This window comes from Megascapheus bottae, chromosome 5 (genome assembly GCF_031878675.1).
Source record: "Megascapheus bottae isolate mThoBot1 chromosome 5, mThoBot2.hap1, whole genome shotgun sequence".
Lineage (NCBI taxonomy): Eukaryota > Metazoa > Chordata > Mammalia > Rodentia > Geomyidae > Megascapheus > Megascapheus bottae.
In genome coordinates, this window is record NC_143513.1 from 25233168 (window position 1) to 25258704 (window position 25537).

General features: G+C 38.8%; 1 protein-coding gene across 1 annotated transcript in view; it reads right to left on the minus strand.

The window, feature by feature from the left end:
- Window positions 1-25537, minus strand: part of Scrn1 (secernin 1) — a 57623-nt gene that overhangs the window by 9403 nt on the left and 22683 nt on the right. Inside the window, exons 3-5 of the mRNA XM_090332820.1 lie at window positions 15107-15288; window positions 7646-7848; window positions 2037-2231 (exon numbers count right to left, since the gene is read on the minus strand). Of these exons, the coding sequence (XP_090188946.1) occupies window positions 2037-2231; window positions 7646-7848; window positions 15107-15288 (580 nt within the window). The remainder of the gene's footprint in view (window positions 1-2036; window positions 2232-7645; window positions 7849-15106; window positions 15289-25537) is intronic.

Here is a 25537-nt window from a genome sequence, read left to right on the forward strand (position 1 = left end):
TATATGCAACTTCATGGTCACATTCTTTTCCTTCACTTGTCTCCCTTCCTGTTGTCTGGAAGGTGCCAACAAGTGGGCCACAAATGGAGGCCCTGTGTTAAGGCAGTGTAAATCAAGCCCTAAACTGTCCAGACACCTGTACACAATAACATAAGAATAGAATAACTTCCATTTTTAAGCCACATTTTAAAAAGGGGTGGTAGAATGACTCCAGTACTGTAGCATCTGTGTAGATAAGCACAAGCTCAAGTCTCAGTTTCATCAAAAACACACAAACAACAACAAAAATCACACTTTAACATATGTCTACAGCATTGGAATCATAGCATTTCATAGTTTGTTAGCGCAAGGATCATCATCTTTGCAAATTTCTATTCATATCATTTCACATCTGAAATAGTAAATGTTCTTAATTTCAACTATCCACTGTTCATTCCCTTACTGTCTCTTAAGTTACTGTACTTATTTGAATCAAAACCTTTTACCAATATGTTGTCAGTATCTTTTAAATGATTTAATATCTTCCCGTATTTTCTTCATGAATGTTCCTTTCACTTTATGGAGATTTCCCTGTACAGTTTCCCAGTCTAGATTTTACAGGTGGCATCCTCCAGTAATGTAATGTGTCTTCCATAACCTCTTTCCCATAAACAAACAGCTACACATGTTTTATCAGATTTAGGGCTGATGTTTCATGATGAATATTTAATTACTTTAATCAACTACATCTATTTCAAGTTAAAACACTGAAGTTTTCTAAAGTCCACATTTAAATATTAATACTTTACTCACTCTTCTTAAGTTTTACAGCAAAAGAATCTTTGTGTCACACTAAATTTAGGGGTAGGGAACTTGTTTTTAAAGAATATAAGAATATAAGAAAATATTTCAGGCTTATAATCTACTTTTGTTACTCAAAGAACAATGAAGACATATGTCTCCTTTCCCAGGTCTCTATTGTAACCACTCAATTCTGCCATGGCAGCAGAAAGGCAGGCATAAACTACACAGAAATAAATGAGTGTGCTCCATAGTTTGAATATTTAATGTCCTTCATACATTGTTGAATGCTTGGCGGCGTGTGATACTGTTGGGAGATGATGGAACCTTTGGGAAGTTAGGTTATTGAGGAAAGGCTTTTGAAGGGAATTTGGAGACCTTAGCCATTGCTCTCTCTCTCTATTTGGGTCTTGGTGGCTGTGAGAACTCTTTCCTACATCCTGATCTACTATGTTGCCACATTCCTTGACGCAAGAGAACCAATCATCCATGGCCTGAAACCGCAAGCCAAAATAAACATTTCCTCCTTTTAAGCTGTTTATTTCATGTTTTGCTATGGTGATGAAAAGCTAGTAGAATTTTGTTTACCACACAGGTTGTTCTTGTTGGACATCATATGCTAACATCAATTTTAAATGATCTGGGTTGGCTTGCAGAATACATACGCAACTAGTAAATATAAAATGTTGACCACTGTTGGTTTTGGAAAGATTTCCACTCAGGCACAACCAACACATTCATCTAAATATGGATTCTGATTATGTCAGAAGCTGGATGGCAACAGATTTTGTGAACACAGTTCAGTAGATCAAATCAACTCAGGTGTTCATAACACAAGGGACTATGCCAGCATTATAAGACAGATTTCTAAAAGGAATAAGAGAGATCTCCACCTGATTCAAGACTCAGAGGCTAATGGGCTGGGAAAGAGGAAAGATAATAATAATAATAATTATATAATAATAAGGCAGAAGGATTTTAATAAGTATCATAAAAGTAACAATATGTGTCCAATGGAGACATAATACCAGTAGAAATAAGAAACTTTCATGTAGGAAAAAGAATCATATAAAAATAGATACAAGTTGTCTGCCTGCCTACCTGCCTGTAACAGACTATTGGTACAAATTGATCTTTATGTACAAGGTCTAATCCCTACACCACCTGTCTATTCACCCTTCTAAACCCAGACTAGTAGTCTAGAATAGTCAAAAGACCAAGGGTATAGGAAGGAAAATCACAAGGAAGAGACTCACCTTCTTGTTTTTCTAAGCTATCTTTGCCTGCACAGCAGTCAGGAAGGTCATCAGCTGGAGAAAAAACCTGAGAAAAATTGAACTCATCCTCTCCCGTCCACCAGCCTTGATTCTGAGCATACACCCTGAGTTCCGGGTGCTCGGCATCCATTTTAGAGGTGAGAGAAAGCTGGTTGCAGATGCACCTCACTCCCTCTGCAAAAAGTGTAAGAGTCAGTTGATAGAAAATGCACTTGGGAAGACATGATCAGGAAGAGGAAATGTCTAGGGAATCCTTCCATGAAACCTGACGTCACAGAAAAGGTTGATATGTCTTTCTTTCTTTTATTTTGTTTTATTTTGTTTTGGGATTTTTGGTGCCAATCTAGGACTTGCATTCAGGGCCTGGATACTGTTGCTGGGTTTTTGGGCTCCAAGTGCTCTACCACTTGAACCACAGCTCTACTTCTGGCCTTTTTTTGAGGGGGGGGGGGTAGTTACTTGGAGATAAGCAACCTTCCTGCCTGAGTTGGCTTTGAATGTCGATTCTTAGATCTCAGCTCTTGAGTTGATTACAGACCTGAGCCACCAGTGCCCAGTTCAACTCAGTTTTTGAAAAGGGAAACACAATAGTTGGTCTTCATTATAGGAGATATCCTAGAACGTTTAACCAGTCTTAACTAGGCATTATCACATTTTATAAGAATAGCTAGGATTACAGGCATGAGCCACTGTGCCCAGCTTGTGAGACTCTTATCTCCACTAACCTACCAAAAAAGCTGGAAGTGGAGCTGTGGCTCAAGTGGTAGAGCACTAGCCTTGAACAAAAGAAACTTGGGGCCAGCATCTATGACAAGTTCAAGCCCAGGACCAAACAAAATCAGATATATCTTTATTCAACTTTTTTTTCATTTTTTCAACATTTAAAATATATTGTTAATAGTGGTGAATCATTTCAGAACAATTCTTACAAACATGACACAATCCAGGGGTGAGTGCGTGCGTGCATGCGTGTATGTGTGTGTGTATGTGTGTGTGTGTGTGTGTGTGTAAACAATCTATGGGAATATTGTTTTTCTTATGAAAACGGAAGTGTAGGGCTAGGAATGTGGCCTAATGGTAAAGTGCTTGCCTAGCATGAATGAAGCCCTGGATTCAATTTCCAGAAAAAGCCAGAAGTGGGGCTGTGGCTCAGAGTGGTAGAGCAGTAGCCTTGAGAAAGCCCAAGGCCCTGAGTTCAAGCCCCAGGACTGGCAAAAAAATAAATAAATAAAAGTATAACCAGGTACCAGTGGCTCATACATATCTACTCAAGAGGCTCAGATCTGAGAAACAAGGTTCAAAGCCAGCCAACCAGGAAAGTACATCAAGGCTCTTATCTCTAATTAGCCACCAAAAAGCTGGAAGTAGATTTGTGGCTTCAGTGGTAGAACACTCTCTTGAACAAAAAAGCTAAAGGAAAACACTTAGGCCCTGAATTCAAGCCCCAGTATTGTATCCCCCTGTCAAAAAAATGTATTTAAATAAATCTAGAATGAGAAATGGTTTCATTCTGAACATACTCTATCTACCTTGCTGAATAAATGTTCGGCCAGTTCCTGCCCATCTGCTAGCAAGCTCATTTCATCTTCTCTAAAACATATGGAAACAAAATAAAAACCCAGAAGGCAACCTGGCCTTCAAGCTTCAAGATGCTGCCCAAAGTGCAAACACTAAGGAATCACTGTTAGCTCGAAAAGCAGCTTTGAGTTGCTGTTTGTTCCTAGGGAGCATGGTTAAGCTTCCCAACTATTGGAGAAGGAAGTAAAAAAATGAACAAAAGAGCCTGAAGTGCCAGGTGCACTAAAGATGCTTGAAACCCAGTCTCTAGAGGCAGGATCATTATTTGGCTGAGTTCTCCAAGGACGGTTAGTTGCACTGATTTATAACTCCAAAATAACCTTTCCTGTCCTAAGGACACTGGCCTTTGCCCTGCCTTTTTTTTTCCCCCTCAGAGGGCACAAAAAAGAAATATTTCAAATTAAACAATAAAAAGGCCATTTGGACCTAAACATGTTATTTAGATATCATCCATGCTAAGCTATTTTTAAAGGGCAAAGCTCCTGTAAACAAAATGTTGTTTTCTAGAGGACTGATTTATAGTACACATATGCTTTCAGGAATCAACATTTGGAGGACACAGTATATCAAATCCACTGCCATCAATCACATTCTGCTGGGAAGCAAGGACAGGATGTCGATGCATATAAGAAATGGGATTTTTTGGGGGCCGGGAGTTTGGCCTAGTGGTTAAAGTGCTTGCCTAGCATGCATGAAGACCCGGGTTCGATTCCTCGGTACCACATATAGAAAAAAGCCGGAAATGGTGCTGAGGCGCAAGTGGTAGAGCTCTAGCCTTGAGAAAGTCCAAGGACAGGGCTCAGGCCCTGAGCTCAAGCCCAGGACTGGCAAAAAAAAAAAAAAAGGATTTTTAAACATTTAAATGTTTCGTGAAAGACAACATCCATTTTGTGGAGATAGATTGGTTAAGCTATGTTTGGAAGGAAAGGTTAGCTTTTGAAATGCAGTGCTAGATCCTATTTAAAAGTTGATTGCTGGGGCCGGGAGTTTGGCCTAGTGGTAGAGTGCTTGCCTAGCATGCACGAAGGCCCAGGTTCGATTCCTCGGTACCACATACATAGAAAAAAGCTGGAAGTGGTGCTGAAGCTCAAGTGGTAGAGCTCTAGCCTTGAGAAAGTCCACGGACAGTGCTCAGGCCCGAGCTCAAGCCCAGGACTGGCAAAAAAAAAACAAAAAAACAAAAAAACAACAAAAAGTTGATTGCTTTGAAGTGTGTCCCACTAATGCTCTTGATGGAGCCATTCAACAGAAAGACTTCGTTTATGGAGGAGTTTTGGATAAAGGAATTTTAAGTTCCTGCATTAAGGGAGAGTTACGGACATAGGGGACCACAATGGGTCCCTTTGTTTCTGTAAATATTGTAAGAGTTGGGCAGATTTAGGCCCTGCTGGCTGGATATATGTTAGGCACAAAAGAGTGGAGAAATTCCTTGTGGTGCTGAGGCATGGCTAGCCTATTCTGCACCCAAATAAGCAGAAGCTTCGCTCTCCCCATGTGGACACAGCTGTACAACGGCTAGCCAGAATACTTCAGTGTAGGTTCTTCTGCCTCAGTGGACAATTTTGCATAGGGTTCAAAGCACACATCATCCAGGGAATCCCAATCTCTGGACTGGATGGACAGAAAACAACAACTCCCAATGACTGTAACTATCTGCTTCCAAAGCAGGCAGATTGGTGCTAATCACCCAAAAGCAAGCAGCAGACAGCTTTCACCCCTAAAATAATTTCTGATTTAATTAGATGAGAATCCATAGGAAGTACAGTTGAGAAAAATACACAGACTAGAAACAGGTTCAACAAGAGGTAGTGCACATATCTTTTTTCCTTGTTTGATAACCCTTCAAGAAGATCTCACGTGCCCCTCCCTCTGCCTTGCCCCTTCCTATCGTCCTAACCTGCCCCACAATTTGGAATAAACTCATTCTTCTTGGGTTCTCATTACAAAAAAAGAGGTAGTGCAGAAATCTACTAGTCATGTTTGCTAGAGCCACAAGAAAGGAAAATAGCAGTGTATATGCTATGTATTTTCCATCTTGTCCTAAGGAAGTAAGAGGTGCATCACCTTCTCTCTCAGAATTATGTAGTCCTTTTAGGATCATTTAACCCAAAGGACATTTTCCAAGTACAAACATACTCTGAACCTGACTTACGCAACTGTAACAGCTTTATAATAACAATATAACATTTTAAAATAAAAACAAATTTTAAAGAAGTCCTTTAATGTATCCTGGGATCCCATCACATCAGGAATGGGAAGGTGCTGAGAAAATGCTGTAAGGCTACCATTCCTATTTTAACATTTTCTTCCTTAACACTGCTTAAGAAGTAAGATTTTGCAAAGGCCACATAGCATTAAGTCCTTTTGTGTAGATCACCAACTTCTCTGCTTTTCCTGGACCATTATTTCACAGAGAAATGGCCTATATAGCCCCAAGTGGCAGTCAATGACTCTCCTACAGATCCATTCTCTGAGTACAACAGCTACAGATCCACAGATCCGTGGCTACCTATTGAAGGGAGTTGGTGACCTCTTATAAATGAAGGAAGAATCACCATTCCCTTAGGCCATTAAGAGTGTTCAAGTCATGGAGCTGCTGTTAAGTTGGAAATGGATGCCGCTCAAAAAACAAAGAGAATATATGAAATGTCAAGTGTTGCCATTCCTACGTTCTGGCTCAGAAGATTCCAGGTTCACTTCTGGAAACAGATGGTAGAAGTAAGAGATGTGCCTTAGCAAAAAAAGGCAGCACACAGAGTCTGCCATAGCAAAAAGGTTGGACCCTGTATGTCACCCAGAGCTCCCTCAGTCTTTCCTGTCCTCAAAGCGCTTCACCATTAAGCCATACCTCGTGGCTCACTCCTGTAATCCTAGCTACTTGGGACACTGAGATCAAGGAATCATAGTTCTAGGCTAGCCTGGGGAAAGAGTTGTTGAAACCCTATTGAACCAAAAGCTGACCACACTAGCATTTGCCTATCATCCTAGCACAAACAGGAGGCTTACAGTGAAGGCTGGCCTGAACAAAAGCAAGATTGTGTCTCAAGAATTAATGAGAGCAATAATTTTAATTATGTTCTAAAATTTATGTGCCAGTGATTGCATAGAGAGATTCCATTCTTGAATATTTGTTTATTAAACACGGCATTTAAAATATGATGTAAAAATATCAGGGTTAATAAAATATTTTAATAAAAAAAAAAAAAAACGAGAGCAAGCCAGGCCCTGGTGGCTCACACATGTAATCCTGCTCACTCAGGGGGCTGAGATCTGAGGTTGAAAGCCAGATCTTGATTCTAAGCCACCTTAGGCAGAAAAGTCCATGAGACTCACGTTTTACAAAAAAAAAAAAACAACTGTATTTTATTGTTGGGGTAATGGATAGAGGGTTTACAGTTACATTTGTCATGTAGTGGGTGCGTTACTTCTCAAATCTTGATAACCCTTCCCATGTTTTTGTCCCCCTTTCCCTCCCCCCACCCACTCCCAGTCATCTTGTTTTCCCCCTTCCATTCTCTATTCCAAATAAACAAATAAATGTATTTACAATATGCCAGTTAACAAAGTCAGATACAGTAACCACATGAGATTTACCATAAGAGGAAAAAAAGAGAAAAGAAATGACTTCACATAGTACATTAAGAACAACAATCAAAAGATAAACCTCTTGTTTCCATATCCTAGAGTTCATTTCACTTAGTCTTATCCAATACGATGAGACTCACTCTTATCTCCAATAAACTACTCAGAAAAATTGAGAAGTGGTGCTATGAATGAAGTGGTAGAGATAGCCTTAAGAAACAAAAGTTCATGGACAAAAAATAACCTTTAAAATAAATTTTAACTAAGTAACTAAAACAAAAAGAACTGGAGTCACAGCTCAAGCAACAGAGTGCCTACATAGCAAGTGCAAAGTTCTAAGATCAAACCCCAGCACCACAATAAATAGAACAAGAAAGAAAGAAAGAAAATATTTTTAAGAATAATTCTTTCCTCCTACACCCACTCACCTGTGATTTTTTCTGCAGCCCAGTATTTTCCTACAGTTTCCAGTGCCCAGGCTTCATCACGATCCACAAGCAGATACGCGCTTTGGAAGCTGTGGCAGGAATCTGCATCTTCATAATAATTCCCACCTTGCCCATGTTCTTCCAGCAAAGAGACGATGACATCTAAGGCTTCTTTGGCTGTTGTCGCTCTTTCTAAACCAAGCCTAAATCGGGAAACCAGAAGTATAGCTCAATTATTTCAGACCATTGCATGATCATTACTACAGCAACCAAAAGCTGGGATGCGCCTAAGCCAAGAAGCATGTCAGTGTGTGTCAACATGTTAAATATTCACACCAACACGTATATGGGTTAGCATCACCCCGAACACTTCTCTCATACATCCAATTAGAAATTATGAAGATGGTTTTCTCTTTGGCCATCTTCCAAATAAAATCCACTCAGAAAAATATGAACCAATATCTCTCTCCCTAGAAAGGAAAATCAGTCCCTTCTTTTGGTTTGTTGACCATGTTCAATGGAGATGGCCAAGTCAACTCTGGCTGTTGCCAGACCCCTTTCCTCTGGTCTATGCTGCCTCCTGCCTACCATTTAGGAAACCTCTGCCCTGTACAGATCTCTACTATTCTATGGTAAATATTTTGGCCTGTTTCTGTTGTGTCATAATTCATAGGTAGAAATCCTAGCACACAATGCAGTGGCATTAGGAGGTAGAGTCTTTGGGGGTCAAGGTGGGGTGATTAAAGCATAACTGGGAACAATGTTTTCTAAGAAACTTTCTGCTTCTAAAAATGAGAAAGTAGATCCACATTTTGATTTTGGATTTTTTGACATCTTAATGTTTTATTTTCTATGTACTCATAGAAAATATCAATATCTCTTATTTTAAAACACCCTGTTTATACTATTCTGCTATAAAATCCCAAGCATGGTAAGACAACTAGTAATAAATGCACTTGGATACCAGTCATTGTCTTCTGTGCTTGTCATTTTCCCTTGGAACTCATTAGAAATGAACTGTTAAAGGGAAGGGGGAAAACAAGATGATTGGGAGGGGTGAGGGGAGGGAAATGGGGACAAAAATATGAGAAGGGTATCAATGTGTGAGAAGTAATGTACCCACTACCTGACAAATGTAACTGTAAGCCCTCTATACATTATCCGAACAATAAAAAAAGAAATGAACTGTTAGTGAAGACAAGCCTTTTTCAATATTATTTCCCTCCTCTCAGCCCACATGTATTAAATGGTTTACAGCTTCACTTTTCAAAAGAATACATATTTTATCTGAAGTGAAACATGAATCTCACATCCTCAACCAATTAATAAAGTTTTTAAAGATGGCATGAATGTTGTTCTTAATATGACCTTAAACCGATCACATAATATATCTGAACTTTTGCCTGGTTGGAGCTCCTTTCCCTGATTCATGCATCATAAATAAATGGCACTCCAACCTTAAATTAAATTTGTTACCATTTCATTTTTGACTGGGGGGTGGGGGTGGACTGGGGGGAGCAGTGTATGCTATTTTCTGACTTATCTGAATCTCTCATTGTCCTGAACTTCTCATCTCACTGACAGAAGCACAGTGTGATCTAATACAGAGAGGAGGCCGGGAGTTGGCCTAGTGGTAGAGTGCTTGCCTAGCATGAATGAAGACGCTGGTTCAATTCCTCGGTACCACATACATAGCAAAAAGCCGGAAGTGGTGCTGAGGCTCAAGTGGTAGAGTACTAGCCTTGAGAAAGTCCAAGGACAGTGCTCAAGCCTTGAGCCCAAGCCTAGGACTGGCAAAAAAAAAAAAAAAAAAAAAAAAAAAAACTAGTCCTCTATCATTTGGGGCCGGGAGTTTGGCCTAGTGGTAGAGTGCTTGCCTAGCATGCACGAAGACCCGGGTTTGATTCCTTGGTACCACATACTTAGAAAAAGCCAGAAGTGGTGCTGAGGCTCAAGTGGTAAAGTTCTAGCCTTGAGAAAAATCCAAGGACAGTCCTCAGGCCCTGAGCTTAAGCCCAGGACTGGCAAAAAAAAAAAAAAAAGAGAGAGGAATGCCATTCTCACCCCCTTCCTGGAATTTAGAAGGCATTGGTATCCCTGACTCAGCTGTCTTCCAGGCCTGGGGCTCAGGCAAGCCCCTTAAGTCACTTATAGCTCCAGTTTCCTAATCTATCAAACATAAGAGAATAGGAGCTACTTTACTGCTTTGTGAGGATTAAATGAAATAATAAACAAAAAGAAGCATATCTTCCCAGTGTTCAGGAGGCAGTGGCTTTGATTATATAGGTTTCACCCTCCTAATAGTATTGACCGGGACTCTTTTCTATGATCTGTGAGTTCTCACATTTTGTAGCAACCTAAAAACAAACTTAAGTATTTCCAGATTTTTCCCCCAATTTCCTTTCAAAGGATTTAGTACATGTCACATGCAGAGGCTGACGGATTGAAATACTGAGATTTACTGAATTTTAATGCCAACATTAGAAAATTAGAAGAGCAAAAGTCAGCAAAAGAAGAAACATAAAGCAGTTATGCAAAAGGAAGAGGCACAACACAAAGAGAGAAAATGGTGACCTTGAGAAGCTAGCCAGTACCAGCTCAGAGAGCAAAGTTCAGGGATTATCCTTCATTAAGCATCTTGAAATCTATCACAGTGGGAGAGTTCATATAAAAGGCAACTTAAAAGATGTTCCCCCAACTTTGTATTTGTGATCCTTGATCTAAGCTATTTTCTGCTGGAGTCACCAAGAAAGACCAGATTCATTGATAACCATTTTGTTTGGGAGGCATACTGCCTCTCAAACCAGCAATGTCTTCATCATCTCGTCCAAACAGTCAAAAATCTAGGAGAGCATCTTGTGCCTGTCCTGCTCCAGTAATAAAGTAATAACTCCTCTGGATCTCCTCCAGAGACAAAGACTGGGCTAACTATTAACATGTTTCTCATTACCTGCCTCTAATTCTCCCTATTTAACCAAGGTCTGTAAGTTGGAAAATGGCTGAAGATGTACTACAGTGCTATCTTCCCATGGCTCTCATATAATAAATCTCCTTTCCCTGTCTTTTTATTTTGTGTGTGGGGAGGGTTAAGTTATCAGACATAACTTAGGACTCCTGGTATTTGACCTATCGTCTAAAAACTCAGTTTTATGTATAACACATCTACACATGGGAATATCAGGAAAAGGATACCTTACCCCTCCAGGCTCCTAGTAGATTATTAAACATGGCCCCGTATACCAAGAAGGCTGAAGCCCCATGGTTCTCTTCCATATTGAGGCCCAGAAACATTATCACAACAGACAGACCTGAAGTTGTAAGAGACCCACTGATATCAGAAAATAAATTCTAATCCTTATTAGTTTTTTTCTGTTTAACTGTGTGTTCATGTTTCTTTTCTTTATGGAAAAAAGTTTAATTGTGAATCTTAAAAAGATTTGTAAAGCCAACATGAAGTCACTCATGCTTATAATCCTAGCTACTCAGGAGACTGAAATCTGAGAATCTGAGGCTCAAAGCCAGCCTTGGTAGGAAAGGCTGAGAATCTTATCGCCAATAAACTAATCAGAAAAAGCCAGAAGTGGTGTTGCAGCTCAAAGTGGAGTGCTACCCTTAAGCAAAAGAAGCTCAGGGACAGTGCCCAGGCCCAGTACCAGCAAAAAGAAAAAAAAGAAAAGAAAAAAAATTGTAAATCAAAAGAAGAAAAGATATAAAGAAAAGCACAAAACAGTTTAGACTCTAGCATCCACACTTACCAGAAATGAATTCTCACATGATTGCCTAAGACTTGCATTCTCGTAAGTGTCTAAGGAGCAAACTGTGCCTTTATTTTAGGTAATGCCTATTTGAATTGCTGTCATTCACGTATGCCCCCTCTTTTTAAACAACGTGAACTTGATATGCAGTGGGAAAGCAAAAAGTGCCTGAGTACATAAGGGGCAGCAACAATATTCTTTGAATAATCAGCTACATTTAAACAGAGCTTCAAAGTAGAATGCAAAATGTGAATAGCCTACTCTCCCAGAAGCTGTCCAGGAAAAAGCCGGCAGCACATTAGGACAAGCAAGTACTGGGGTTACAAACAGCAGCATTGAGGGAGATACTGAGCCCCTAGTTGAAAAGTTCAGCCAATACAAAGAGTTTCCTCTGCAGCAGTGGTTCTCCACTTTCATTGTGACATCCCCGCTCTTGTTAAACAGACTGAACACACCAAGATTCAGTAGTGAAGAGATGGAGACTGAGAATTTGCATGTCTAAGAAATCCCTAGGCAGAGCTTTTTCACAAGACATGTTTTGAGAACCACTACCTTAGAACCTACCATTCAAGCCTTGATTTGTGGAGCCAAAACAAAGAACTCACTTAGAGCTTCCCTGGAGATTACTATTTTAGGCTTTCTAGCCTAAGAGTTGCTTTCAGGAATTTGTTAGCATGAAATGGACCCTTAAAATCTTATAGGCTTGGCTGATCATATCTAACAATGCTGAGACCACACCCTATCGCAGACACTGGAGGCAAAGCCCCACTCACTGTGGAGATACATGTCATTTCATTATGAAGAGTCTGCCAGTCTCAGGAAAAAAAAATTTCTTCCTGGCATTTGGGAAATGCTTATTAATAATCTCTCAAAAAGCAATTAACACAAAATAAGTCTGGAGCTGGAGATATGAATCTGAGAGGGGGGGAGGAAAAGAGGGAGCACAAAAGCAAGATAAATGCAAAAGACATGTGTCATTATGCCAGGCCTTGCTAATATCACAATACCAATTATATGTCAAATATATCTTCTTTGTGTCCATTCTACAGTCTTGCAGCAATCACATTTTCTCAAAGCATCTCAAATATGTCTGCGACAATCTCCAAGGACCCAACAGTGTTGCCATAGCCATACCCTAAAACACAGTACCATTCATATGACATCTTATCTTAGAACTCCATGAGTCATCTCTCTCCTATTAAAAGCCTTAAATTTTCCTTGAAATTTCCATTGCTCAGTTTTTTGTCTTCTCCTTGCATATAGAATAAAATCCTTAAAGAGTTTTGAGTTTCTTCATGTCACCTCAGAATCTAGCACAAAGAATATATTTGAGAAATGCCTCCTAATAATTACTCAAGACAGATCATCATCCCTTAGAAATTAAAATCAACACAATGATCTTTGCCAATTCTATAAATCCTATACTGTAAATGTAACGATTCAAAACACAAGATTATAATCATAGATTTAAAAGTCACATTTTTTATGGCTAATTCTTTGTTTTCAGACTATTATGTACAGAGGTTAATAATGACTGGGAGAGCTGTCAAAACATAAATTCAAAGCTTTTGTCATTCTATGCATTTTGTTATTTGAGTCAAGACAAAATTGATGGTAAATATTTGCCTTTATTTTATTTTATTATCTTATTTTGGGGTAGAGGGATTACAATTACATTCACCAGGTAGTAGGAACATTACTTCTCATACATTTGCCTTTCTCTCTTGTTTCTAGTTTGAGCAATCTGTTCCATGTTAATAAGAACCAAGAACAACAAGGAAAGGTAAGAACTGCATAATGGCAAAGGGTCGGGCTGGGAGTTTAGCCCATGGTAGAGTGCTTACCTCACATGCATACCGAGTTCAATTCCTCGATACTACATATATAGAAAAAGCTGGAAGTGGTACTGTGGCTCAAATGGAGGAGTTTTAGCCTTGAGAAAGCCCAAAGACAGTGCTCAGGCCCTGAGTTCAAGCCTCAAGACTGGCAAAAAAAAAAAAATTAAGGCCAGGGTTTACCCAGAGAGTGTTCCTGTCAGGTTGGCAGAAGCAATGAGTCACAGAGGCTCCAGTAAAAAGATAAACTTTCCCCTTAGGAAAATCAGTGTCAGCACCTAGGACTCTCCTAGCAGAGGAATACAATAGCACAAAACCTAGATACATAAGGTCATACAGGATGAGGCGAAATGAAAGGATCTCTAGGATATGGAAACAAGAACTTTACCTTGTGTAATTGTTGTTCTTAATGTACTATGTTATTTCTCTTTTCTTTTGTTGCCCTTTGGTAACATATTGTTACAGTATCTGTAACAATATGTAACAGTATCTGTTATAGTATCTGACTTTGTTGCCTGGCTTATTGCATATATGTTTGTTTATTTGAAATAGGAAAGGGAAGAGGGGAAAACCAGATGATTGGGAGGGAGGAGAGAGAGGGAAATGGGGACAAAAACATGAGGAGTATCAATGTGTGAGAAGTAATGCGCCTACTATCTGGCGAATATAACTGTATCCCCTTTATACATTACAATAAAAGAAGAAGAAAAAAACAGTGTCAGGAAGGAATGACATTGATCTGTTGTATTGTATATATTGTACTAATAAACTGATTTTCTGAATTAAAGACTCTTTGTACAATTATTTAAAGATAATGAAATAATGAATAAATAAACGTTAAACCTCTTTTCCTTCTCATAGGAGGTTAGACTTAGGAAGTTCTTCAGAAGATATCCCATCTAAACCTCATGTTGAAAACAGTTATAACATGACTCAAAAGAAATATAACTTGATATATTTACTCTTTAAACTAAGACTGTCAACTCTCAGCTTACTCTTCAATCAACTATGGCATGATTCCATTTAATATGATTATTTCCTTGAAAAGAAAGCCACTTAGAAAATTTGCTTTGTTCCTACCATTTCCTATAGCCATTCTTTCAAAATTTAGATGTTATTCACCCTTTAGGTGTCAATACTCATGGCTTATAACATGGAAATCAGCAAACAGACAGACACAGACCCCCTACCCCTCCCAGTACCTACATCAAGCTCCTTCTGGAACATGGAGGTTGGGAGAAAGAATAAAAGGAAGAAAAGACAACTGAGATATAGAGTGGGGAGAAAGGAAGTGCTCTGTGTTCCTTTTTGTTTCAGGGTTTGATTTCTTTTCACCTTAAACCTTTTCTTTCACAGTAATAGTATATTGCAAATACAATAAAGTTCAACCTTTACACTGCAGTTGGGTGAGTTAAACCTATACGCAAAGTTGTATCACTATTACCACTAAGTTTAGAACATTTTCAAGACTAACCCCGCCCCGCAAAAAAAAAAAAAAAAAAAAAAACATATCCATTAGGAATCACTCTTCACTCCTCTGCCCCCACTCCAACTCTAGGCAATCATTAGTCTACGTTCTGCCTCTATGAATTTTCCTCCTCTGTATATCTCATAGAAAGAGAATAATAGAATAGGTCAGTTTTATGTCTGCTTCTTATACTTGGTATACTTTTAAGGTCATCCTATTATACCACAGTGCAGGATAATGTTCCATTGCAATCTACTCTTTTTCTCTCACAATTTCTATGAAGACGCACACATCATCTTTAGGAGGACTGTATTATGAGAATGTGAGGCTTAGAAGGAAATCCATCCTGTTCCCAGTTCCAAACACTTCTACACAGTTGTTTCAAAGAATCATCGCATGGTACCTGACTAGATCCATCCCCAGTAAGGCTTCTGTCTCAGCAGCAGGTTCTCTGGTATTGATGGCTTCATTGGCTATGCATACTCCATGTTCATTAGCTCCCATTTCGGCTCCCCAAAGCCAGGCAGGTCTGCTTATCACTATGGCATGGGTTCTCAGAACTTGGTCAATTGAAATGTAAGTGCACTAAAATATGAAAACAAGAAACAAAGCACTGTCATGCCAGATACCATTTACAATAAACCATCAGTTACAAACACAGTCAGAAAAAATGAAATGCCTTGAGAATGATTTCCATAATAAATTTCAGTATATTTGGTTCAAGCCACTCTATTCAGAGTGCCTCCATTTAGGAAACTCATCTGAAACCAGGTATTCAGCCAATCAGCTCCCTAACATTCTGTAACAATTCATCTCCATAATCACAGATAAATATCAGCATTTCAAACATACACATACTTTAATTTTCATTTTCATTTGCGAAACTTGTGCTACATTAGTTACTTTTGAATTTTTCCTATGTCATAGGAATTATAGCTTCAAATGAAACTTCATGTAGAAAGAAGCCTGACAGAATGCAGAGAAAAAGGAGAATGCATTATGTGGAAACTGGAGGTACCCTGTGCCTGCAATGATCCTCAGTGCTTCTTGGAATTCAGAAACAACCAATATGCTTACAGTAGTGGCAGGAAAGGGGAAAGAATATGATAACACTGACATTACAATATACCAACTGTATTTTCCTGGCTGTCCCTGTAGATTCTCATATTAAGTTAATAAGATAGTAAGGAAGCCATCTCAGAGAGTTAAACTTCTTTTCTTCTTCTTCTCTCTCTCTCTGCATATAATGTATAATTGGTAGGTCTGGAGTTTGAACTCAAAAATAAGGGAGCTGATTTAGATCAAATTGTTTTAACTTTAGAACACTTCCTTCACAAATCTGCACACAGAAGTATAAGTACAATAAAACTAGTTGAAATGAATATGTGTGTGGAGGTAGAAGTAATCACTCACATTCTTTTTTTCCATATATTTTTTATTGTACTTAATAGAAAGGTTACATTAAATTCACCAAATAGAGGGTGCATTACTTCAAATACATTTCTTGTGTCTTGGTCCCCATTTCCCTACTCCCATCCCTGCCCCTCATCTTGTTTTCCCCGTTTCCCTATCCAATTTCAAATAACCAAATATGCATACATCCAATATATCAGATAACAAGGTGAAATACTATCACAATATGAGATAACCAAGGGACAGCAAAAGAGATGAGAGATAACATAGTACATTAAGGACAACAATCACTCAAGATAAAGCTCTTGTTTCTTTTTTTTTTTTTTTTTTTTTTTGCCAGTCCTGGGCTTGAGCTCAGGGCCTGGCTTAGTTCACTTAATATGATTTTTTTCTAAGTCTTTCCATTTCCTTACAAACAGGGCAATGTTATTCTTTCTGACAGCAGCATAGAATTCCATTGTGTACAAATACCACATCTTGTTGATCCATTCATCAACTGAGAGGCATCTGGGTTGGTTCCATATCTTTGCTATGGTAAATAGTGCTGCAATGAACATCGTTGTGTTAGTGGATTTAGTATGTCCTTGTTTCTGGACAATTGGGTAAATGCCAAGTAGTGGAATTGCTGGGTCATAGGGGAGTTCTATGTTTAGTCTTTTGAGGAACTGCCATACTGCTTTCCATAGTGGTTGAAGGAGTTTGCACTCGCACCAACAGTGTAGTAGTGATCCCTCCTGGCTCATCGCCTACAGCATCTGTTGTTAGTAGATTTCTTGATCATGGCCATTCTAACTATAGAATCACTCACATTCTTCCCTACCCCTTCTTCCTTCCCTCTCCTCATGCTATGGCTCCTGGTACTAAGTTATGTAAAGGGCCTCGTAACTCTAATGTCCTATGAGCCTGAAACAACCTCTTTGCACACATTTCCATTTGACCAATTATAGAACACTGAGAACACTCAAGGCATTTTATGCCAAATTCTGTTGGTGCAAAGCGCACGGCTAGCCTCTGTCTTTTTATCTGGGAAGGAAGGAGAAGGCCACATAAAATTACTGTAATTATCACAATGGGACTTCAGTACCTGTCACTAAGGCCTGACCATTTCATATGTTTGGCATCTTATACCTCTATCTACTCAACCATATACGACTTCCCATAAACATATCATTTTCTCTTTTCTAAATTATTACACTATTTAACTTGTACTGTTACCATCTCCTTAATTAGAATGTATGTTCCTCGAGGGCAAAAAAACATCTTGGTTGTTTAGTTCACTGACATATCCTGTGTCTGGTACACAGTAGGTATCAATAAACCTTTCTTTTTTTGGATGGATGGATGGATGGATGGATGGATGGATGGATGGATGGATAAATGGATGGATGGATGGTGAGATGATTAGATGTATAGTTAACAAAAGTCTAAGGAGCTTAATAAAGGCTCAAAAGAACCTAAGTGCCTAGAGGGCTGGGCGATTGGTCAAATGGTTTACATTTGATTTATCTTGAAAACTGAGGACAGATACTAAGATATTCCAGAGATGAAAGCCTGAGAAAGAAGCAAGTTTATCCTTGGTGTGCTTGTGACACAGGGAAGTCCTCACTGTGCTGCTGAGGACATCTACTGTGATGGCTTGGAGGCACAAAACTTCAGTGACTCAGTAAAAACCAAATGATAAGACATGTTGCACACTAAAGTGAAAGAATCAGGATATGGCCAGGTGCCAGTGGCTGATGCCTGTAATCCCAGCTATTCAGGAGGCTGAGATCAAAGCCAGCCCTGGCAGGAAAGTCCATAAGATTCTTATCTCCAGTTAACTACCAGGAACCTGGAAGTGGAGCTGTGGCTCAAAGTAATAAGAGTGTTAGCCTTAAGCAAAAGAGCTCAAGACAGCACCACGCAACTGAGTTCAAGCCCCAGGACCAACAACAATAAGTAAGATCAGGATATGCCCATAATTTTAGCTGTTAAGAGGATGTGATCAGGAAGGTCATTGTTGAAGGCTAACCAGGGAAAACATGTTGACAAGTCATATTTCAACAGAAGCTAGATGTGATAGTGTATACCTGTCATAATCAGCTATAGCAAGAAGTACAGACAGAAGAATCATAGTACAAGCTCACTTTGGCAAAAAACAAGTCCTAGTCTAAAAAACAGCCAGGGTAAGCCAGATGCTGGTTGCTCACGCCTATAATCCTGGTTGACTCAGAAGGCTGAAATCTGAGAATTGTGGTTTGAAGCCAACTCAGGCAAGAAAATTCATGTGACTCTATCTCCAAAAGAAGAAGAAGCTCTGGCTCAAGTGGTAGAATGCTAGCTTTGAACAACAACAACAACAAAAAGATCACAAGAAAAAGCCCTTCACTTCAAGCTCCAGCACTGGCGTGCACACACACACACACACACACACACACACACACACACACACTAGCCCAAACATAAAGGAGCTAGAGTCATGGCTCTAGGCTGACTATCTGCCTAGTAAGGGTGAAACCATAAGTTCAAAACCCAGTGCCACAAAAAAGAATGACAATTAAAAGTAAATAAATAAAACAGCAGATGGTCCTTGTGGGAGTTTAAAAGATATGCAGCCAAGTTGACAGTTTTCAGGCTAGATTTAGAATGATGAGGAAGGAAAGGGATCCCCAATTCACCAGATGAGACAAATCAACCTCTACTAAGCACTATCCTAAAAGCCAATGAGCCAATAAAGCAGAAGCCTGAGAGAAAAAAGACCTTTCCTTGATAGCTATTTAGGCCTCTTCTGTTGTGTTTTAAATCTGGATAATCACAGCCACCTCTAGAATTAGGGGTAGAGGGAGGGATAGATGGTCATATTAGTCTCCTATAAATTGATTATTTTTAAAAGTTATTTAAAAGTCACAGCTTGGAAGTAAATCTCACAAAGAAAACCAACACAAGACATAGCTAGATTGTATCACACCAGCTACCTAAAACATCCACCACTGCAGGCAATCACTTTTCCAAACAAAATTGCCACATTACTAATGAAGGGAGGGAATACAGCATGGGTTTCACCTGAGAAACACATCCTAAAGCACCTGCAATCTTTCATTGTGACAAAAAAAACCCCAAAACACAGTGCCCCAAATCAAAATTTCTGGATAAATTCCTGTTAGAAAAGAAAAAGCAAAAGAAAATTGTTCACCACATAGATGGACCTTTACCAAAGTAGATCGGTCCTCAGCTTCAGTTACTAAATTATGTAAATAATCTACATAAGTAGATGGGCAATTTGCCTCACAACTTCATGGTCAGTCCTAATCCATTAGCAATGTGACTTTTGGGTACCAAATGCATGTAACAACAGAAGAAGAGTTTGTATAATAGCTCAAATGTCGGTGCAACCTAATGGAAATCATGAGTTGCTAAAGGTATGGAAAAGCCTTGAAAAAGCTTCCCAGACAGAAACAAAGCCTGCTGTCTTATAGGATTGGGTTCAAAATAAAGAGCAAGATCAGCTTCATGCAGGCGCCTACACCACCCTCATTCCAACACACACTATTTCTGGATGTCACCCAGTAAAAAGGGAACAGATGCTCACACAATAAGCATTTCAGTTAATGAAATGCAACCATTGTGCCTTTCCTACTGTACTCAAATGGTGAACACAGGCCTGGCACCACCAGTAAAAAACCATTATGAGTGATGCTGATGAATCAGCTAATCCTGGTGGGGGGCGGGGGGAAAGGAAAGCCAGGGAACAGGAGAAGCTTTAGAGAAACAGTTTTATTTATAGAAAATCTGCAAACTTAAAAAGAAGCATTGCTCGTGATCACTGAGGGGTTTGTGTTTGTTTCTTTGGGTTTTTCTTTTTTCTTCTGCCTATTTGATTTCAATTCTTTTTCCTGGAGTATTAGGCCTGCTATGTAAACCTTAAGGGAGATAGAAGTCCAAACACTAAGGAAGGTGTTGAGGTCAGAAGGCAAGGAATACCCTTAACCACATTTGGGATGAACACTGCCTGGTATTTTCCCTGAAGCTTCTCGAGGTCTACAAGGGAATACAAGGGAGATCAGCAGTGGATTAGGGTAAGAGACATCCTGGGAGACAGGTCCCCATTAAGGCCCCTCACTATCACAGAGGAAAGAACATTTCTCACCTCACAGAACCTCTCATTCTATGCTAGAGAAAAGGAAACAAAAAGACTGACAGGAAGGACAGCAAAAAGTCTGCCTGGAGGCCAGACTGCATTCAACTGTCTCTACAAAATGATCTGTGATTTTTCATTATAGCTTTGAAAGGTAAAATTGACTGTCACCTTACACACCTTACACAGGAGTTAGGCTGGAATGGGGAAACTTCATGGCTGAGAATGATGACATAATGATAAGAAGTATTATTTTGGCTGCTGATGGTAACAAAATGACTCATAGCATGCATGCATCATTTCCATATCTAGTGGAAAATGACAGCCTTGCTCTGACCAGCCAAGGCCATGAATTGCTGGAGTCAATGTAAAGCAGGAGCTAAGGATGTGGCTCAATTCAAAAATGAATTGTACAGTACTCTGGTTTTGTGTTAACCACCCCATGTCTGTTGACTCCAGTAAAAGCTTGAGGTTTAGGACTTCCAGTGTCATGGTCCGAACTCAGCCTGGGTGCTATCCCTGAGCTCTTCAGCTCAAGGCTACTGTCCTACCCTTGAGCCAAGCCCCAGTTCCCGTTTTCTAGAGGTTAATTGGAGATAAGAGTCTCAGGTTCTTTTGTGCCTAGGCTGGCTTTGAACTTTGATCCTCAGATCTCAGCCTTCTGAGTAGCTAGGATTACAGGCATGAGCGACAACTCACGGCTCTCAAGGTCCTTCTTGAGACTGTCCACTATATCATCTGGAGGACATACTTTGCTTTGCTTTGCATGACTAAACCTGCTCTTTTATAAAAATATATATGTATATATTCTCCTGTATTCATCCTTGAATTCTTTCTCCAATGAGACTACAATTCTCTGGCCACCAGAATTGGTTGCCTGCATCTGGTGACAATACCCCTCACCCCACATATATAGCCTCTACCATACAATTGTTGTTACTGTGCCACTAAGCCATCGCTAATTGTTTTCTTTATGCCTCCTGTAAGTATTTTCACTGATAACAGAAAGAAAAACAATCAACCAAAAAGTCTGCTCCAGCCTATAATCCTAGCTACTTAGGAGGCTGATAACTGTTCAAAGCCAGCCAGGCAGGATAGTTCATGAGACTCTATCTCCAGTTAACCTCTAGAAAACCAGAAATGGTGCTGTGGCTCAAAGTAATAGAGCACTAGCCTTGAGCAAAAGAGCTCAGGGACAACACCCAGGCCCTGAGTTCAAAACCCACAACTGACAAAGAAAAAAAATCTGCCACAAAGCCTAAAAGTTACATAATCCCCTGGAGAATATTGAGTCTGCATAGCACTTTAGGTGAAAAAAATACATAACTTAAAATTTACCTTCCAAAAAAAGAAACAATGAAGGAGAAAAAATGGAGATGAGATTTATTGCCAAATAATAAAAGACTTTGAGGAAGTATCATTTATCAAATAGAATTCTGCTAGTCAAGAGTTCTGTCTCCTTAAACTGACAAATTTAGTTTCCTGGTCATCATGTATAAATAATATAGCCAAAATCCATTGTTTATTCTGGAACAGTATTCTGATATTGGTTCAATGTTTTCCTAAATAGAATATAATAAATATATACCATAAATGGGTATAATCTTACAAATCATATACACGTACACAAATACACACACACACACACACACACACACACACACTCATAATTCAGGGAGCTATTTATCTGTTTCCTCAACCCCTTATACCCCCATATCCAATGGAGGCACTGTTCTCAGACTGAACTGTATGATGATTAAAGGTACAGCATCCTCAGAAGGAAGAGAGACTTTAAAAATTAGCACACATATTTATCTACCCTACCCCATAACTCAAAGATAAATCATTAAAAACCCAGAACACTCACATGGGAAAGACTAAAAAGATATACAATTCAGATGTTCAACTCAGTGAGTTATGCAGCTGAACAAAGCTGTACTTTGTCATTTTAGAAAGTGAGCAATTCAGTGCTGAAGGAACTTACTTCTTATGCTCCTAGTCTTAAGAAGAATAAATTTGACAAGGGCAGGTAAAGGATTGATGCTTCCAATGAGAAGATGACAAGGGGTTGGTGGACAAGGTAGAAGGGCAGACTTCCTGGAAGAACAGAACTGGAGGGCTGAGGGATGGATGAATAATCAGGATGACTTTTTGTGGGTGGTTATTTTCAGGAAATAAGTTCCTGGGGTTTCAATACTCAAGTATGAGGTTTCTCAGATTTCAAGGCATATGTCTCTAAAGTCATGAAATGGATGAAGAATATATGGGCTTGTGAGATGTACTGGCTCTGGATTTTTAAAAATATCTGTATGATACTTTTATGAAAGTTATGATAAAGTAACTGTGGCTCATAGGCCCCTAAATGGCAACAAATCCCCTATCCTATACTCAAGGTAAAGACAGGTTGGAGACAGGTGTGACTATGGGAAGTAAAGGGTAGACGGTAGCTTAAGAGCAGACTCAGAAGCACGTGCCTAAGATAGTAGTTTGGACAATCAGATCCAGAATCATAGTCTGTAAACACAACTCCATCATTTAAAAATAAGACAGGAGAAGCAAGAGAAGGGCAATGTACAAATGCTCTCAGCACTCCCATTTATAAGTGTCAAAGCTTGGATGTAATCAAGATGTCCTTCAATAGGTGAGTGGATAAATAAACTGCAGTATATTCAAGCATTGAAATATTGTAGTAATAAAAAATAGATTATCAGCCGGGCATGGTGGCTCACACTTATAATCCTAGCTACTCAGGAAACTGAGATCTGAGGATCAAGGTTCAAAGCCAGCCCAGGAACAAAAGGATCTGAGACTCTTATCTCCAATTATCCTCTAGAAAATGGGAAATGGGGCTTGGCTCAAGGGTAGGGAGATAGCCTTGAGCTGAAGAGCTCAGAAATAGCGCCCAGGCCAAGTTCAAGCCCCATGACCCACCAAAAAAAGAAAGAAAGAAAGAAAGAAAAAGGCATGGCATTAAATTTAAATATTACTAAGTGAAAGGTGCTACTAATTTGAAAAGGCTACCTACCATATAATTCCATTTACACTTTTTTTTAGAAATCATAACTATGGAGCTGGGAAAGTGCCTTAGCAGTAGAGTGATTGCTTACCATGCTTGAAGCCCTGGATTTAATTCCTTAGTACCATATAAACAGAAAAGGCCAGCAATGGTAATAGGGCTCAAATGGTAGAGTGACTGCCTTGAGCAAAAAGAAGCTCAGGGACAGTGCTCTGGCCCTGAGTTCAAGCTCCAAGACTGGCACATGCACATGCACACACACATACATACACAATCAAAACTATGGAGATGGAAAAAGGAATGATTACATAAGTGGCAGAGAAAACTTTAAGAGTAGCCAAAGTATCCTCTATAATACTGTAGTTGTAGCTACATCTCACTATATGGGTGTAAAATCTCAGAAAGAGACTAACCTAAAGATTTTAGTTAATATTGCATCCATATTGGTTCATCAATCTTTAGCAAGTCTACCAAATTAATACAAGGTATTGATAAAGGAGAGTTAGAAGGAAAAGTGAGAAGATTATAGGCACTTACTATAATTTTCTTTATATTTCTGTAAACAAAACAGAAATAAAATAGAATAGATTGGATACATAAATAGAAATGGAAAAATAGAATATTGTTTCGACATGTTATTCAAGACATAGGATGGTAATATGGAATGAAAAGACCTGAACCAATTGATGCCTACAAAAAATATAGCTCAATGACAAAGAAAAATATATGCTTTAGTGTTGAAGGATAGATCAAGATTTTCCAAACAAATGGCCCCTGAAAGCAAGCAGGAGTATCTATTGTTATATCTGATAAAATAGACTGCAAATTAAAAATCAAAAGACACAAAGAAGGTCATTTTATATTAATTAAGAGAACAATCTATAAAGAAAAATTCACAGTTGTCAGCATATATGCACCAGAAAATATTTCTGGACTTACCAGCACTGATAGACTCAACCACAATAATAGTGAGAGACTTCAATATTTCATTCTCACCAACAGAGAGGTTATTCAAACAAAAATTAACATAGAAACCCCATAGGTCACACTTCACAGACAGACATCTACTGAGAATATCTTCTAGTAGCTACACAATACACAGTCTTCTCAGCAGCCAAGGGAATTTCTCCAAAACAGAACACATTCTATGACCTAAAAAGTCTTAGAAAATATAAGAAAATTGAAATAACTCAATGTATTGTATGATATCATATAGGAATAAAACTCAAAGTCAGCAATATAAGATACCACAAAATTACATGAATGCAAACACATCTGAATTTACCAAAGAAAAAACTGAATGATTAGTTCCACAATCATTGAAAGAAAAAAAATAATAAAACTCCAACAAAATGTAATACCCATGGCTGAATAGTTGATACTTTAAAAAAAAAAACACTCAAAGTAGTTCATGCAAAGTTCTTAATTTGATAAAACTAAATAAAGTTCAGTCCCAGAGCCAGCAACTTACTTAATGTGGTGGCACTAATAGGAATTACATTCAGTTTAGACTCTACCTCTGCTTTATCTAAGATAAAGGTGGAATGATCAGATGCAAAAACAATTAGAGATGGAAAAACAAAGGATCCCTATTTGCTAATAATAATATAACTATATAAGTAGAAACCGCAATAAAAAGCTATACAACCAATAAAACAATCTGGTAAAATAGAATATAAAGCCAACATAAGATAGCTATCTGGAAGTCTGACAACACACTCTAGAAATAAGGAGAAATAAGCATTGTCATACACCACTGGTGAGAACACAACATATTGAAATATCCTTTCGAAGATATCTAAAAATGCTAAACAAAATTATTTAATTACTTTGTTACTCAGCCATTATCAGGAAATAATGACAAAAAAATGGTATCTTTAAATTACTCAAAACAGGATTGGGAGAGATTGAGGGAAGGAGTGACATTGTCCAAAAAGAAATGTACTCTTTACTTGAATTATGTAACTGTAACCCCTCTGTATATTACCTTTATAATAATTAAAAACTACATTTTAAATGCTTAAACTTAAAAAGAGAGGAGTTATAGTTTTTGTTTCTTTGTTTTGCCAGTCCTAACCCTTCAATTCAGTGTCTAGGCACTGTCCCTGAACCTCTTTGTGCTTAAGGCTAGTGCTCTACCATTTGAGCCACACCATCACTTTCAGCTTTTTCTGAGTGGTTTGTTGGAGATAAGAGTCTGACAGACTTTTCTACCAGGGCCAGCTTTGAACCACAATCCTCTTGAGTAGCTAGAATTAAAGGCATGAGCCAGCAGTGCCTGGCTTCATGGA